The following is a 15,374-nucleotide window of genomic DNA, read 5'->3' as shown; positions in this document are numbered from 1 at the left end:
CTATCTGTCTATATATCTGGTTGCCTGTCTGTCTGTTTGTCTATCTGTCTATATATCTGGTTGCCTGTCTGTCTGTTTGTCTATCTGTCTATATATCTGGTTGCCTGTCTGTCTGTTTGTTCAACAAAAGTATGGTTTTGTTAATATTCCAATGTACAGTTTTGCTTGTACAGTTGTACAGTGTCCCCCCCCCCCACTCTCACAGAAATACACTCAATATCTGCATTATTACCACACATATAGATGTTGTTCAACCAGCTAATGTGTCTGTATCTTTCCCAATACAAATAAACCATAGTACTATACTTTTTCAGGAGTACAGTCACACTGATCATCATTCTAAAATGAATTCTAACATTCTAATTAATTATATAATAACGGGTTATACATACATACACTAAAGATCAATCGCATGTAATATAGCCTGCCCTACACATAACCACTAATATCCACACTATTCTCCAGAGCGATGTGGTGAAGTGCTGCAGTGTGTGCGCTCGTTAGTCGCCCTCTCTTTCTTTCTCTCTTTTTCTCTCTCTCTTTATTCTCCCTGCCTTTCTTTCTTTCTCTTTCTCTCTCCAGTGTCTTTCTCCCCCTCTCTTTCTTTCTCTTTTTCTCTCTATCTTTCAATAGATGTTGTTCAACCAGCTAATGTGTCTGTATCTTTCCCAATGCAAATAAACCATATTACTATACTTAGTACCCCGCCCAACCCCCCCTCTGTCTGTCTGTTTGTTTGTCTATCTGTCATATCTGGTTGCCTGTCTGTCGGTTTGTTTGTCTATCTGTCATATCTGGTTGCCTGTCTGTCTGTCTGTCTGTCTGTTTGTTTGTCTATCTGTCTATATATCTGGTTGCTTGTCTGTCTGTTTGTTTGTTTGTTTGTCTATCTGTCTATATATCTGGTTGCCTGTCTGTCTGTTTGTTTGTTTGTCTATCTGTCTATATATCTGGTTGCCTATCTGTCTGTTTGTTTGGCTATCTGTCTATATATCTGGTTGCCTGTCTGTCTGTTTGTCTATCTGGTTGCCTGTCTGTCTGTTTGTTTGTTTGGCTATCTGTCTATATATCTGGTTGCCTGTCTGTCTGTTTGTCTATCTGTCTATACATCTGGTTGCCTGTCTGTCTGTTTGTTCAACAAAAGTATGGTTTTGTTAATATTCCAATGTACAGTTTTGCTTGTACAGTTGTACAGTGTCCCCCCCCCCACTCTCACAGAAATACACTCAATATCTGCATTATTACCACACATATAGATGTTGTTCAACCAGCTAATGTGTCTGTATCTTTCCCAATACAAATAAACCATAGTACTATACTTTTTCAGGAGTACAGTCACACTGATCATCATTCTAAAATGAATTCTAACATTCTAATTAATTATATAATAACGGGTTATACATGCAAAATGGACAATAGAACACTGGAACTGGAAATCTTAAAAGAATCTTCAAACGGGGACTGACTTTGCATATAGACTAGGCATTTACAGCTGTCCCAATGTAAATGTGCCTTCCTCCGTGGCGCTTCCGCGCGCTCTGAAGTCGGTGTGCCAGGCCACGTGCGCGATCCCCGCACGCGTTGTATGTGCCCGGGGCGTTACACAGCATTTCCCTCTACCTTATATTGATTGCTTGCTTATCGATCATCCCGACAGCTACCCAGAGAACATCACACCAGACTCTGAGGGAGTGGAACCAAAGACCATGACTATTGGCGTCAACAATGTGTTTGAAGTTGGATGTGGTATCCTTTACCTGACCTGAGCATTGACCATGGATCCAATTAACTGATCCTCTTATGTCATCAAGTCTTTATACTTATACTAGGGCTGTGTTTCCCACAGGATTTTGTTACTGTGGTGGGTGAACCTCTGCCCCTCTAGGGGGGTCTGGGGGCATGCCCCCCCGCAATTATTTTTGTTGGTAAATTTTATAGTTAAATGCATCAATCTGGTGCACTTTGAGAGCAAAATAGAGGCTTTATATATTTTTGTTTAGAAAATAAAAAAATGTACTTGATTACTATTACTACTACCACTGCCAATACTACATCCATATTGGCAAACTTTATATTTAAAAAAATATATAAAAATGAACACTGCTATCTAATAGCTACATACTGCTATTAGATTCTTGATGATCAATGTAAAACGTTCCCTTAACCAACCACTTAACAGTATTGCAAGCCCTGAATGTCATCGAATCAAAAGGTGAGATTGGGACATCTTCTGTTTGGGTTTCACACTTTGTCTTAATGTGTGTGTTTGGAGGGTTGGATATGTACCATTGTTAGCATAGTTGGTGGTAGTATAGACATGGTAGCATAATAGTAAAATGCAGTAAGACAGTTATTATTAGTTAAAATTCAGATATTGAAGAAGTGTGTTTTTGGTTGATAAAGTGGGCAGTTTATCCTGCATGTGCTGAAAAGTCTCCATTCCAATAGAGAGTATATATTTTGGTGTTTATTTGATTATTGTTTCACTGCCTTTTATTTATTACGTTTCCACAGTTCTTTCCTCATACTTTATTAACATTTTGTACATAATACAAGTTCATGTTAAAAGGATGACACAAAAAGCCAGACCGAGGGCTTGTTTCAGTTTTCTAATAAACAATCAAACTGAACCTTTTTTTTGCCTGCCTATTTGTTTGGTGGAAACTTGATCATAAAGTAAAAAAAAAAAAAAAAAAAAAAAGTAGTGCCGATGTAGTTAGCAATTTTTGCCATGTTCTTGTAGTGTAGCTTGCTACATTTATCTGGGGATAGCTTTCATTGTAGTTGAGCTCTATTTAACCGAGAGTAACTTGTAGTGTAGCTTACTACATTTTCCAAGTAGCTTGCCCATCACTGCTTGTGTGTGTAATCATATACAATGTCTTCCCCTTCGTCCTGCTGCCCAGCTGATGTGGGCAGGAATGTAATCCTCACCAGTGGCTGCATCATCGGATCCAGCTGCCAGGTCAACACCTGCGAGGTCATACCTGAGAACACAGTCATTTTCGGTTCTGGGTGTATGAGACGAGTACAGACGGAGAGACCACAGGTATGGGCGATCACGCGCTCTCTAAAGGGGGTGGCGTAAGCAAGGTCAGGCATAATATTTAAAAACGGTACTCCATAGTCAACAAAACACTAATCTTTCCTATGACAGACTACACATCCGGAATGTGTTAAAATCATCTAAATTCTTGAAAGGATAAGGCCGGTGTAATTACATGTATTTGTTCACGTCAACATAGCCTATGAGAAGACAATGCATTTCTCCTACTAACTAGTATAGTCCACCAGATTATAGCTCATATCCAGAAGAAGATAACGTTGTCCAACAACTTGTTAAAACAAGTCAGAGCCATACTGTTTCTTTTGTCAGTATAATTCATCATTGTGATGAACATGAGCATTGTACTTTTTCCTTTGTTCATTGCCTTCTTTATGCTGAAGTCTGCCTGAAATGGAACTACTTTCCCTGGATCGAAAAAGCAAATGGTTGACATTTCGTAAGGTAGTTCCAGGAATAATTACAATGCCCATCATGTTTATCCCAGTGATTAATTATACTGACCAACATAAACCATACAGCTCTGTGACTTGTTTTAACAGGTGTATTGGTCAATGTAGTTATCAGACCTCCAGGTAGAAGCCATCATCTGGTGTTGGCTGGATGGACCATACTTGTTGAGAGAAATGCATTGTGGGGTTTGGTCTTTTCATAGGCTATGATGACTAGAAAAATAAAAGGCTGGCCTTATCCATTAACCAGTTAAGTTTTCTTTTGGTTTTGTTGAGTGTTGCAAGGGAATTAATTGGGGGGTGAGGGTGTTCACCATGTCTTTGTTTGCACCTTTTTACCCCAATGAATGTCTTCATCTTTCTTTCTAGCCTCAAACCCTCCAGCTTGACTTTCTGATGAAGATCTTGCCAAACTACCACCACTTAAAGAAAACTGTCAAAGCCAGCCACAATACCAGCTGAAGTCTACCTTCACACTCTCTAGAAATAAATGACTTGACTTATGAAATTTTTGGTCTATTAATATGAATAGTACTGTCCTACAGTTTCAGCAATTTGTTACTGTAGGAACGTACCTAAAGTATGAATGTATAACAGTCGGAATATGTAGGAAGCTTTAATCATGTTTATGTTTTCTCTTTTGCTTAAAACCCTTTCTCCGCCATGCGTTGTCTGCCGATGACTTGTTAAGGCGTCTTTGAGATCAATATTTCATATTTTCGTCATGGTATTCACATTTCACCCACGGAGTCTTGGCTGGTGCTGTAGGACTCTTAATTGATCTTAATCTTAATTGATGAACAGTGATCGGCCGGAGTTTGTTGTAACTATTATATAGATAAAATACACTTTCATTACAGACTCCTAAAGTAATATATAAAATACACACACATAGTTTAGTTGGCTGATAACGTTGTTTTATTTGCTTTCATTTGCTTTAATGAAGTTGAAAGTGCATTGCGTGTTTGCCACCACTAATAATATCTGTCTTTCAGCACCACACAAGAGTGGACAGCTCCTGCCAGAGACAGTGGCTGCTGCTCTGAACTGAACTCTGAACTCGACTTGATTGTTGTATTAGAAACAGCCGTGATATGTTTGGTGCAGCTCGTCAAGCAGACAGAATGTAAAATGATTATTTTTTTTTAATCTTTTTCCCCCCTCCTTTTTTCAGATTTGTTCTCCCATCCCACTGTTAGTCATTATGCCAATTCCCAACCCCCTTCCTGGTCGTTGCGCACCCCCCCCTACTGTTGGTCCGGGAGGCCGGAGACTATCACATGCTATCCTCCGACACATGTGCAGCCAGCCGGCAGCCAGCCTGGCAGCGCAGACTCTCACTGGGAGAGTGTAACATGTGGAAGGTCACACTACCTCCCTCCAGATCCTTCCCTCGCTGAGCAGGCGCCCCGACCGAACTGTAGGAGTTTTTTCTGTTTACAACGACCAGGACCCACCCACCAGCTTTCCCACCCCTAACACTGCCAATTGTGTTAGTATGAGCGACCAGCCAAGCTGGTAGCAACGCCGAGAGCTGGGCTCGAACCCAGCGTCTCCAGCGTTGGTGGCGAGCGCCTTGCCCACTACACCACCTAGCCGCCCCCGTAAAATGATTTTGATGGTGAAAGAACTGAACTGAATTGAACTAGAAATTGTAAACTAATAGAAAAATAAAAGAAATTAAGATTTGATTCAAAAGAAAAGCAACGACTGGACATTCCTGTTTTCATCTTTGTAACAAGCACTCCTGCCAAATGGTCGTTGTGGGTCTTGAAGCGCCTCTTCTTCTGGCCACCGGGCTTCTTCCTCTTATGGATTGGTAACTGCAGACAGAAGAGACAGAGTTAAGACAGAACATACAGGCTCCAATCACAGCTCAATTGGTTAAGTGATAAAGATTTAGACCCCACGCCATGATTCCTAGATAAATTATGGTTATATATACTGCATATACACACACATACAGTACTGTATATATATATATATGATATGGTATAGTTTGGGAAGACCACTTTAGTTATTAATGATATAGTATTCGCAGACAAATTATTGGATATGGTTGATCATTTTCTTCTTTTAAATAGACTACACAGTATTGGTTTTGATAGCAATGCTTGCGGTTGGTTCCTGAGCTATTTATATGCTGGACACACCAATGTGTGAAAGTGGGGTGTACGCAGTCAGAATGACTACCCATTACAAAAGGTGTTCCACAAGCATTGATCCTGGGCCTCCGTTCTATTCACCATCTATATTAATGGTTAATGCCATTATGTTATCCCTGAGTGGCTGTCAAGCTCATCTATACGCAAATTACACAATTATCTACTGCATTGCGGACTCTGTACAATCAGCTATTGGAAATCTAGAACAAATGTAATGCTCTGCAAGATGAGCTCATTGGCCTTAAAGCTTATACTCAATGCAAGCAAAACTAATTGATGGTGTTCTCTAGGGCCAGAGATATTACTAAAAATAATTAGCACTAGAAATAAGTAATAGAAAAGGTTACAGAATATAAATATCTTGGAATCTGGCTAGATGAAACATTTTCATTTAAAAGTCATATAGTAGGGGAGCTCCAGTAGCTCACCGCGTATCTCTGCGCTATTTCGGCGTCGGGGACAACCGTGCGCATCACGGATCTGGGGTACACGAGTTCGACTCCCGGACTCGCCGTATTTTCTCAGAGTGTCTTCCCCCGATCTATACCCCATTCAACCTGTTTCTGTCGGTCATGCTTGACCAGAAAAAGCGATAAACGCTAAAAGAACCAGCTGTCTGGTCAAAGTTTAAAAAAAAAAAAAGTCATATACCGTAGTTACAGCCATTAGGACTGTCTATGTCTACCATACTACCGTGGTGCGGACAGGGTTAATTTTGAGGTTGATTGCCATCTTTGGTTATAATTTTGTTATAAATAAGGTAAAAAATAAGGTAAATAAGAATACCCTGAAGACTCTGGCACGAGCACTCATTCAAGGGTACTACAACTATGCTTGCACATCATGGTACCAAAGCACCTCAAAGGCGCTAAAAACAAGATTACAAACATCACAAAACAAACTGGTCAGACTACTACTTGACCTTACTCCTAGAACCCACCTCACCCCTGCCCACTTTGACTACCTAGGATGGCTTAGAGTAGACGACAGAGTACAGCAACTTGCAATGGGCCTGGTCTACAAGATACACTACACCACACAGGTACCCATGTGCATGTCGAAATACTTCCCAAAGGTCAGTGAATACCACGCCCACAACACCAGAGGGAGTTCCACAAATCATGTGCAACCCAGATTTGGCACAAACAAGGGACTAAACATTTCGCAATTATGCCACAACAATGTGGAACGCCCTACCAACAGCCGTAAAAAGATGTGAATCCCTACCCACATTCAAAACCGCTCTTAAAGAGCACCTACGGGAGGCTGCAATTCTAAACTGGCCACGTAAAGGTCCAACCCCCCCCCCCCCAAATAGACAGTCTCCTCCCCACCGTATGTATATATTTTCTCCCCACCGTATGTATATTTTTTCTCCCGCCCACCCACCCCCTCCAAATGTACAGTCTCCTCCCCATCATATGTATATAATCTCTGTTAGGATCTATGGATAACAGTACTGTATATTTGCATATCGTATGTCACAAATGTAGCAGTACTATATACCTGTACCTGTATGTCATGTATGTCCCTATGCCATAAATGTCATGTATGTCATAAATGTCACTATGAATTGAAAATGGGGGACCCTGATGTAAACAAGACAAACGACTTTCTCTGGTCTGCACTGCATCCCCTTAACAATTGTGTGTATTGAACCGTACTGTATTGTACCCATTCTGCAATCTGTTAAATAAAGTTCTCATTCATTCATAATATAATTATTTAATTCTGTAGAATCCACACGCAATCACCAATGATTTCTTCCAAATGAAGTCATTAAAAACACAGGCGCACATCAATAAATACAGATAGTCGAATTTATTATTATAATTATAAGAGAATAAGCATTTATTTACTGAACTCAAAAATGCAATGGCTATGTGATATTGTGTGTGTGTGTGTCCAGAGGGGCGCTCCTATGTTTTCTCCCCAAGCCGCCTGCTGCATCTTATTAATAAACTATCAATTTATATGGAATTCTTTAAACTTTGTGCCCGTTGCCATTATTATTTATTTCTCCCAAATGAACGTTCCGACGGCCTGTCTGCGGGCAGTTGGCCCGTGCACGTTGCAACATATTTAACAGCCGTCTGTCAGCGCCGCGCTGTTATTATCACTCAACCAATACATCGGTTGAATGCCATATTTTGTTGTATTGATTACAGTATTATTGTAATTATTTAATTCAGAGGATGTCTGTAAAATCAACATTATTATACACATGACGCACATGAAGCGTTAAGAACACACGTGCACCAGTCTGTCCGACTTAGTCTGCTTTTCAGAGTTGTAAACGTGATTAATTCATTGCACACTAGTTGAGACCCATTTCAGAACACGCTGCCTCTATTCTATTGTATAAGAGAATCCATAATGCAGCGAAGTCTATGTGACAGATGACAGCTAATCAGGTGGGGGGCGGGGGTTAGGGATGGACACAAGAGCTATTGTTCACACCTGACTGCCAAGGTGTTAAAATCAGGCATGGTCTAGGTCAGATTGTGCCGGCAGAGAAGATTCTTCAGAAATGCTGAAAACGTTGCGCAATTCAGAAATAGGTACAAATTTAGATAATGGCAATTTTGAGTGATGTGAAATGTTCTCCGTTTCCTTATTTGCAAAACTTAATACAGCTGGTAAATGTGTTAATTATTGTTAACTTGTCCGGCTGTATAATTTCCCTCGCTGTTTAAAGAATTACAGTTGAGTGTAACGTTTGTCTACTTGTGAGAGAGAGTGAGAGAGTGAGAGTGAGAGTGAGTGACTCCTCAACCGGCAGATCACTTCTTTATCCATCGCAAGGATCGGACATCAGCAGAGTCCGGTAAACAACGTGGAGGAGGTATTGCCTTCATGTTTAACAAAAATTGGAGCGATCCAACTAACGTGAAGGAATTATCCAACCACTGCTCCCCAGAACTGGAATATATAACCATCAAGTGTCGTCCTTTCTTCCTCCCGAGGGAGTTAACGGCGATCGTCCTGATCGGAGTGTATATTCCACCGCAAGCCAGCAACAAGGTTGCGCTCTCCAGACTCCACGACGAGGTAAATAGAATACAAGTGGCGAATGTTAACGCCGCCATTTTAGTGCTGGGAGATTTCAATAGCGCCAATCTGAGAAAGGTATTGCCTGACTTCTATCAGCATGTGACTTGCAACACCAGAGGCGGTAACATCCTAGATCACTGTTACACACAATTTAAAGGTGGCTACAAGGCTCATTCTGATAGTGGCTTTGGTAAATCAGATCACGCGTCCATCTTTCTTTCACCAAAGTACAAACAGAGAATTAAAAGTACTCCTGTAGTCTCGCGAGAGGTGCAGAAATGGGATTTGACGTCAGAGGAGACACTCCGGTCAGTGTTTCACTACACAGACTGGAATGTGTTCCGCGACACAGATAACATTAATGTCTACACGGAAACAGTGCTGGACTATGTTTGTACTAGGGTGAAAGAAACAATCCCCACTACCAAAATGAAAGTTTACCCAAATCAAAAACCCTGGGTAGACAAATCCGTCCGTGAAGCTCTGAGAGAGCGCACCAAAGCATACAACGACGGCCTAGTGGCAGGCAACATGAATGACCACAAGGTGGCGCGATACAACGTAAGGAGGACAGTGTCAGAGGCCAAACGGCGCTACAGGGATAAAATTGAACTCCAGTTTGAACAAGCTGACTCTAGAGCTATGTGGCAGGGGCTCAAAACGATGACAGACTACAAAGGCGCCTCCCTCAAACTGAACAGTGACATCTCCTTAGCAAATGACCTCAATACCTTCTATGCGAGGTTTGATGCTGGTAATAACACCAGCTCACAAGCCTCGGCAATGGGGGGGGGGGGGTCGGCTGCTGTCGGAGGCGCAGTGTTCAGGGTAACAGAGCATGAGGTGAGGCGGACCTTTAAAAAAGTGAATATCAGGAAGGCAGCAGGTCCGGACGGCATCCCCGGCCGCGTCCTAAAAGTCTGTGCCGACCAACTGGCCCCAGTATTCACTGACATATTTAACCTGTCCTTAGAACAGGCTGTCATCCCCACCTGCCTGAAGAAGTCCACTATTATCCCTGTACCCAAAAAATCCAAGCCTGCTTGCCTCAACGACTACCGCCCTGTAGCTCTCACCTCCATAGCCATGAAGTGCTTTGAGAAGCTAGTAAAGGGCTACATCTGCTCCTCCCTCCCCATCAACATGGACCCCCTGCAATTTGCATACCGCCCCAACAGGTCCACGGAGGACGCCATAGCCCATGTGCTGCACACAGCAGCATCACACCTGGACAAGAGGCAGGGGAACTATGTGAGAATGCTATTCATCGACTACAGCTCGGCATTCAATACCATAGTCCCCTCCATACTCATAGCCAAGCTCAGGGACCTGGGCTTGGGCTATGACCTCTGCCAGTGGGTCTTGGACTTCCTGACTGGCAGACCCCAGGTGGTGAGAGCAGGCAACTGCACCTCCTCATCCATCACCCTCAACATAGGGGCCCCCCAGGGCTGTGTTCTGAGTCCCCTCCTCTACTCCCTGTACACACACGACTGTGTGGCTCAGCGGAGTAGCAATACAATCATCAAATTTGCTGACGACACAGTGGTGGTGGGCCTGATCTCTGCCAACGACGAGAGGGCCTACCTGGAAGAGGTCAAGGTCCTGGCGGGATGGTGCCAGGAAAACAGCCTCTCCCTGAACGTCAGCAAAACAAAGGAGATGATTGTGGACTTCAGGAGGTCGGGGGTCAAGGACTACAGCCCCCTCAGCATCGACGGGGCACCGGTTGAGAGAGTCAACAGCTTTAAGTACCTCGGAGCCTACATATCCGAGGACTTGACATGGACCACACACATTGACAGTGTTGTGAAGAAGGCACGACAACGCCTCTACTTCCTCAGGCGCCTAAGGAAGTTCCAAGTCAGCCAGAAGATCCTTAAGAACTTCTACTCATGTACAATAGAGAGCATCTTGACCGGCAACATCACCTCCTGGTTTGGGAATAGCACTGCACAAGACCGAAGCAGACTACAAAGAGTGACACGTTCAGCCGAACGCACAATTGGAGGGGGGCTCCCCACCCTCCAGAACATTTACTACAAGCGTTGCAAGGGCAAGGCTGAGAGAATCATTAAAGACTCCAGTCACCCGAACAACTGCCTCTTTGAACTGCTGCGGTCAGGCAAGCGATACCAGAGTCTCAAGGCGAGCACAGAAAGACTCAGAAGAAGCTTCTATCCCCAGGCCATCAGGCTGCTAAACGAACAATGAATGAACACTACACAACAACAACCACCAAACGCACATAGCACACACATCCACACGCACACACTCCCTTTAAACAAACACACTGTAGCACCCACTCCACACACTTTATAGCACACACCCACTTTAAACAAACACACTGTAGCACCCACTCCCCACACTTTATATTTATGGATGAAGGATTGCACTACAACTCGTACACCTTACTGTAAATTGTACCTAAAATTGTACCTCATCCCATTTCTGCTTTGCACTAGATAGTACTGTACATTAGTACACTGCATAGTATTGTGTATTGTATATTATATGGTAACTCAGAACATTGTACATATGTCTATACCGAACACTGTGACCTCATTTTTCTTCTTCTAAATTCATGCTATATTATGTTATTATGTTATTTGATACTATCTTGTCTAGCACAGTCTCTGGAGCGTAACAGTAAGAAGCATTTTGTATGAAAGTATTCTGTACTTCTGTATGACAACTATTAAAGAACTTAAACTTAAACTTAAAACTTAAACTTTATGCGACAGAGATTCAGATACAATTTACAAGGCTTTGCTCCCCTTCGCGTAATTCACTCACAGCTCGGGCTGTCGTTGTGATAGAGACATGATCATAATAAGGTTTTTGTGCACATGAGTCTCCCGAACAAGTAAAACCAAGCCCCGAGTTGATCAGAGCTTCCTACGCTATGGTAACTTTCGCCCACCGCGTAATACCTCTGGGAATCCACAGAGGCATGACACATTCACCGGTAGGGGTAGGTGCGGAAAAGTGACCATATCTTAGCGTAGGAAGCTCTGATCGAAACATTGGAAACATTTGGATTCTGTCCATCATTCTGCGCTTAGATTTATCACTGGTGACATATGATGCGCACCACTGCAACTTATATGAGAAATCATGTGTAATCATCAATGTTTATTATTAACTTGTTGATAATCTGTATGTCTCGACGATATTGGAAATGAGGGTGACCTCAATTTTCCTTTCGAGAATAAATTGAAAGGGTTTTTTAGGGATAAGAGATGGAAAAAAACAAAAACACTGACCACTTTTTGATTTGGCTGTTATGAACAGTCCTGGCTTGGCAGGAAGTGAGGGGAAACACCCGGACAAACTGCTCCCTGGCGGAGAGGATGCTGACAGGGGTGAGATTCTGCTTTCTTTGGTCCCGTCTCTTGCATGGAGGAGATGGCTTTTAAGGTACTCGTCAATCTTCTCTTCATTCATAGAATACACTTCAATATCCCGCCACACATGCTGGAATCCTAGGATTTAATAAGTGGTACGAGTGAACAGGAATTCCCTCATCAAGCCAACAACAAACAAACCGCTATAAAAGGTATCAACAAAACTGAGTTTGATGTACAGAGGGGCAGAGGGGGGGGGGGGGGGTGTGACAGGGACGTTACTCTTCATGCGTTACTACTTCTAGTAATTGTCTTGCATATGCCTTCCATAATATTGTGCTAATCCAGTCTAAACATGCAATGACCAATCCACATGGGGACAGATCTGGGATAATTTGCTACCAGAGAAACCTTACAAATGTTCTCTCACCTTCATCAACCACAAACTGGCAATGTTTGTCATTGTAGAACAACACTTTTCTCTCGTCTGGTCTGGTCACAAAGATGATTTGATCCCCTAAAGCCTGGAAGAGAAAAGGCAATGGGTTAATTCCTCACTGTTTTTCAGTGTCAAATTTGAAATTACTTCAGTGAGTGGATCCTTCAGACCAAGAATCATATAAGTCTGGTGTTAGTTTTGAAACTGTATCAATGAGTAATTTCGGATGATGCATTATATTCATACTCCCAAGTTACTTACAAGTGCAAAACATACATATATGGTTATTCGTCTCAGGGTTGTTGTATGTATTGAGGTCTGTGTCTTTGAGTTTTGTTGTATATTGAGGTTTGTGTCATCTGTACAATGTGTACAGTATGCATTACCTTAATGGCTTTGGCCGAGTTGGGCAAACCTTCCTCCACGTCGTCCAGTAACACTCCTCCCAGGCCGAGCTGGTCGTGTTTTTCCAGCAGCCTCAGCAAGGCCTTCTTGTTTTTCAGGTGGTACTTAGGCTTAAAGACATACTTCCCATCCCGCACCTTAATCTTTGGATTGCTGGCCAGGGCCTGGTGTTTGGGGGTGGGGTGGGGGGCAGAAAGTGGTTTTAGGTTCAGGTTTTGTTTTAAGGACCCAACAAAACAGCTTTCCAAACATGTTTCCGTGGTAGAGATGTGACTGACTTGACTGGTGGTGTTGGCCATTCTCCTATGACGAGAGTTGGATGATGTTCCACTTACGTTCCACTGTCAAACATCTCTGCCCAAACAGAAGTGTAACTGAGGGGTACAATTCCCTGACTGTATTAAATAAGTATGGTATCATTAAACCACTACTGTCTTATGTACATTACTACTGGCCATACAGTACACAGGTATATGCGATGAACACTTCCACAATGACACGGTTCCACACAAATCTTGGTTAGAATAATATTTATTAGCAGCAATAATAGTAGATTACATTACTTTACTTAGAGTCGCGCTTGTAAGGCGAAGAATGTGCGTGAGTAAGTCAAGAGCGTAAGTCCATTATAATATTACGCAGGAGATAATGAATACCACCTGTATCTTAGGAATTATATCTATGGTACACTAGTAGGGCAGCGGGAGATACTAGTAGGGTCCCTCCGGTTGTAGGCCAGCAAGGGGAGAGGATTTGTCGGTAGCAAAGTCTGGGTCAACGAAGAATAGGGAGACTCCAGGTACAGGAGACAGTGCAATAATCTCTTGATCCGCAGACGAATAACAGCTATTCTCCGGCATGCAGCTCCGCATGGAAGAAAGCTAGCCAGCCTCAGGCGTCTTAGAGGCGGGCTCGACGTTGCTCCTCACAGGGTAAATCCCACACAATTGTGGGTGTAGACGATTCTCCGCTCCATCAGCTACAGGACCAAAGCAAATATAATCCAGCCGAAAAGGGCTATGCAGTCGTCGGGTAGGTTATCCAGTGTACATGTCCACACGGTCCTCGTCTAGGGCTCCTCGGATGAAGGCGCCAGGTTAAGCTGCCCAGCCTGGATAAGCACACTAGCTGGTACGAGGAAACGTTGGTAATGCTGGTCACTGTAGAACGGTAGCCGCACGATACACTATACATAAATAGACTATTACTGAATTAATAGAATAGGTCGAACTCGACGGTACAGCGTTAAACTCTGATACTTCAGCTATCAATTCGCACGCGGTCTCAATGCTCTATTTGGGGCCAAACAGGCCCTACTTCACCGCACGTTGTATCGTGGGTGAGGCTTCACTTGGGTAACTCGAACTACTTCTGTATTCACCTGCGCCATATATATACGTTAGGTGAACAAACTAGTACCAGCCTTATTCCTGTCTCGTATTCTTGCGCAGAGCCGTTCATGTCCAGGCATGTCTTTGGCGGTGACTTTGAACTAGACCTTGGGGGTATGGCTGTCCAATAGGAGAACGAAATATTATGGTCTGTACTAGGTAAAGGGATATTCCGTGTATATGTACAAAGAATACACAAGGGATATCAGACGATATACAAATATTATGCAATATATATCAATTAGTAAATATATATATTCGGTTTAATCTGATCCTTCGTAACAAGAAGTAAATCGACTGGTGCTACCTTTACCCATTATTTTCCCTTAACATATTTAATAAATAATCGTATATTATTGTTCCCTCCATATTTTCTAGTCTCTTTTGTAAATAACAACCAAAAATGAAAGTTAAATAATTTAATTTCACTGCATCCGCGCAGTCTCGTTTATTCACTGTGTCCATGGAAACGACGATGAATGCAGTCATAAAGGTTTCTTTATACAGAAAAGACAGCCTGTTTACTTCTCTGATAATTACATCACTGCATAACTCATAAATGTTCAGACAAGGTTAATTTGTGGTTATTAGTGATTCTCTGTAAAAACCCAATTCAAGGTTATAGCAGCATTTTCTTTCAAACTGTTTCTGTTGCAGATATCTGGATTTGGTACAAATCTTGGCCCTCTTGGGCAGAGATGTGACATAGAAGCATAGAGACAGCTCTGCGTAGGAGTGTGGATGTTGGCCTTCACTCAATTGTTGAGGACCTATGGGAATTCAGTTTTACATGGAGGGAGGGACGTGGAAACCAAAGATCTTTTCGTATTGGATGTCATTTGTATGTGCATGCCCACATGCAGGATGTGTTGTTGACAAATTTGCAATTTTCCATCAACAGAATATAATTGTCATATAAAGTACAAAAAAATGTTTCTTTGTTTTGTTCAAATTGTCTTTAGCGTGCAATATTACATAGCTAATACAATACATGAAAAAAGTCACTTCAGGTCTTTGGCTTATTTGAATAAGAGTATAAATACCCCTACATCATACA

At 42.5% G+C, this 15,374-nt stretch overlaps 1 protein-coding gene and 1 pseudogene across 2 annotated transcripts in view; one reads left to right on the top strand and one right to left on the bottom strand.

The window, feature by feature from the left end:
- Positions 1–1,657: 1,657 nt before the first annotated feature.
- Positions 1,658–3,978, top strand: LOC311248385 (dynactin subunit 6-like; the record flags this gene model as incomplete). Its single annotated transcript, XM_084339273.1, has 4 exons — positions 1,658–1,746; positions 2,180–2,212; positions 2,907–3,049; positions 3,886–3,978. Coding segments are annotated over 4 exons (358 nt in total), but the record flags the coding sequence as incomplete, so codon positions are not given.
- A 9-nt stretch (positions 3,979–3,987) lies between these two features.
- Positions 3,988–15,374, bottom strand: part of LOC311248384 (general transcription factor IIE subunit 2-like) — a 34,132-nt pseudogene continuing 22,745 nt past the window's right edge. The window contains exons 5-9 of the transcript in view: positions 12,908–13,090; positions 12,513–12,606; positions 12,110–12,220; positions 5,262–5,339; positions 3,988–3,996 (exon numbers count right to left, since the gene is read on the bottom strand). The product of the transcript in view is annotated as a general transcription factor IIE subunit 2-like (transcript). The remainder of the gene's footprint in view (positions 3,997–5,261; positions 5,340–12,109; positions 12,221–12,512; positions 12,607–12,907; positions 13,091–15,374) is intronic.

The sequence above is a fragment of the Notolepis coatsorum genome (genome assembly GCF_963971535.1).
Source record: "Notolepis coatsorum genome assembly, contig: SCAFFOLD_267, whole genome shotgun sequence".
Lineage (NCBI taxonomy): Eukaryota > Metazoa > Chordata > Actinopteri > Aulopiformes > Paralepididae > Notolepis > Notolepis coatsorum.
This window is presented reverse-complemented; position numbering and strand designations above follow the sequence as displayed.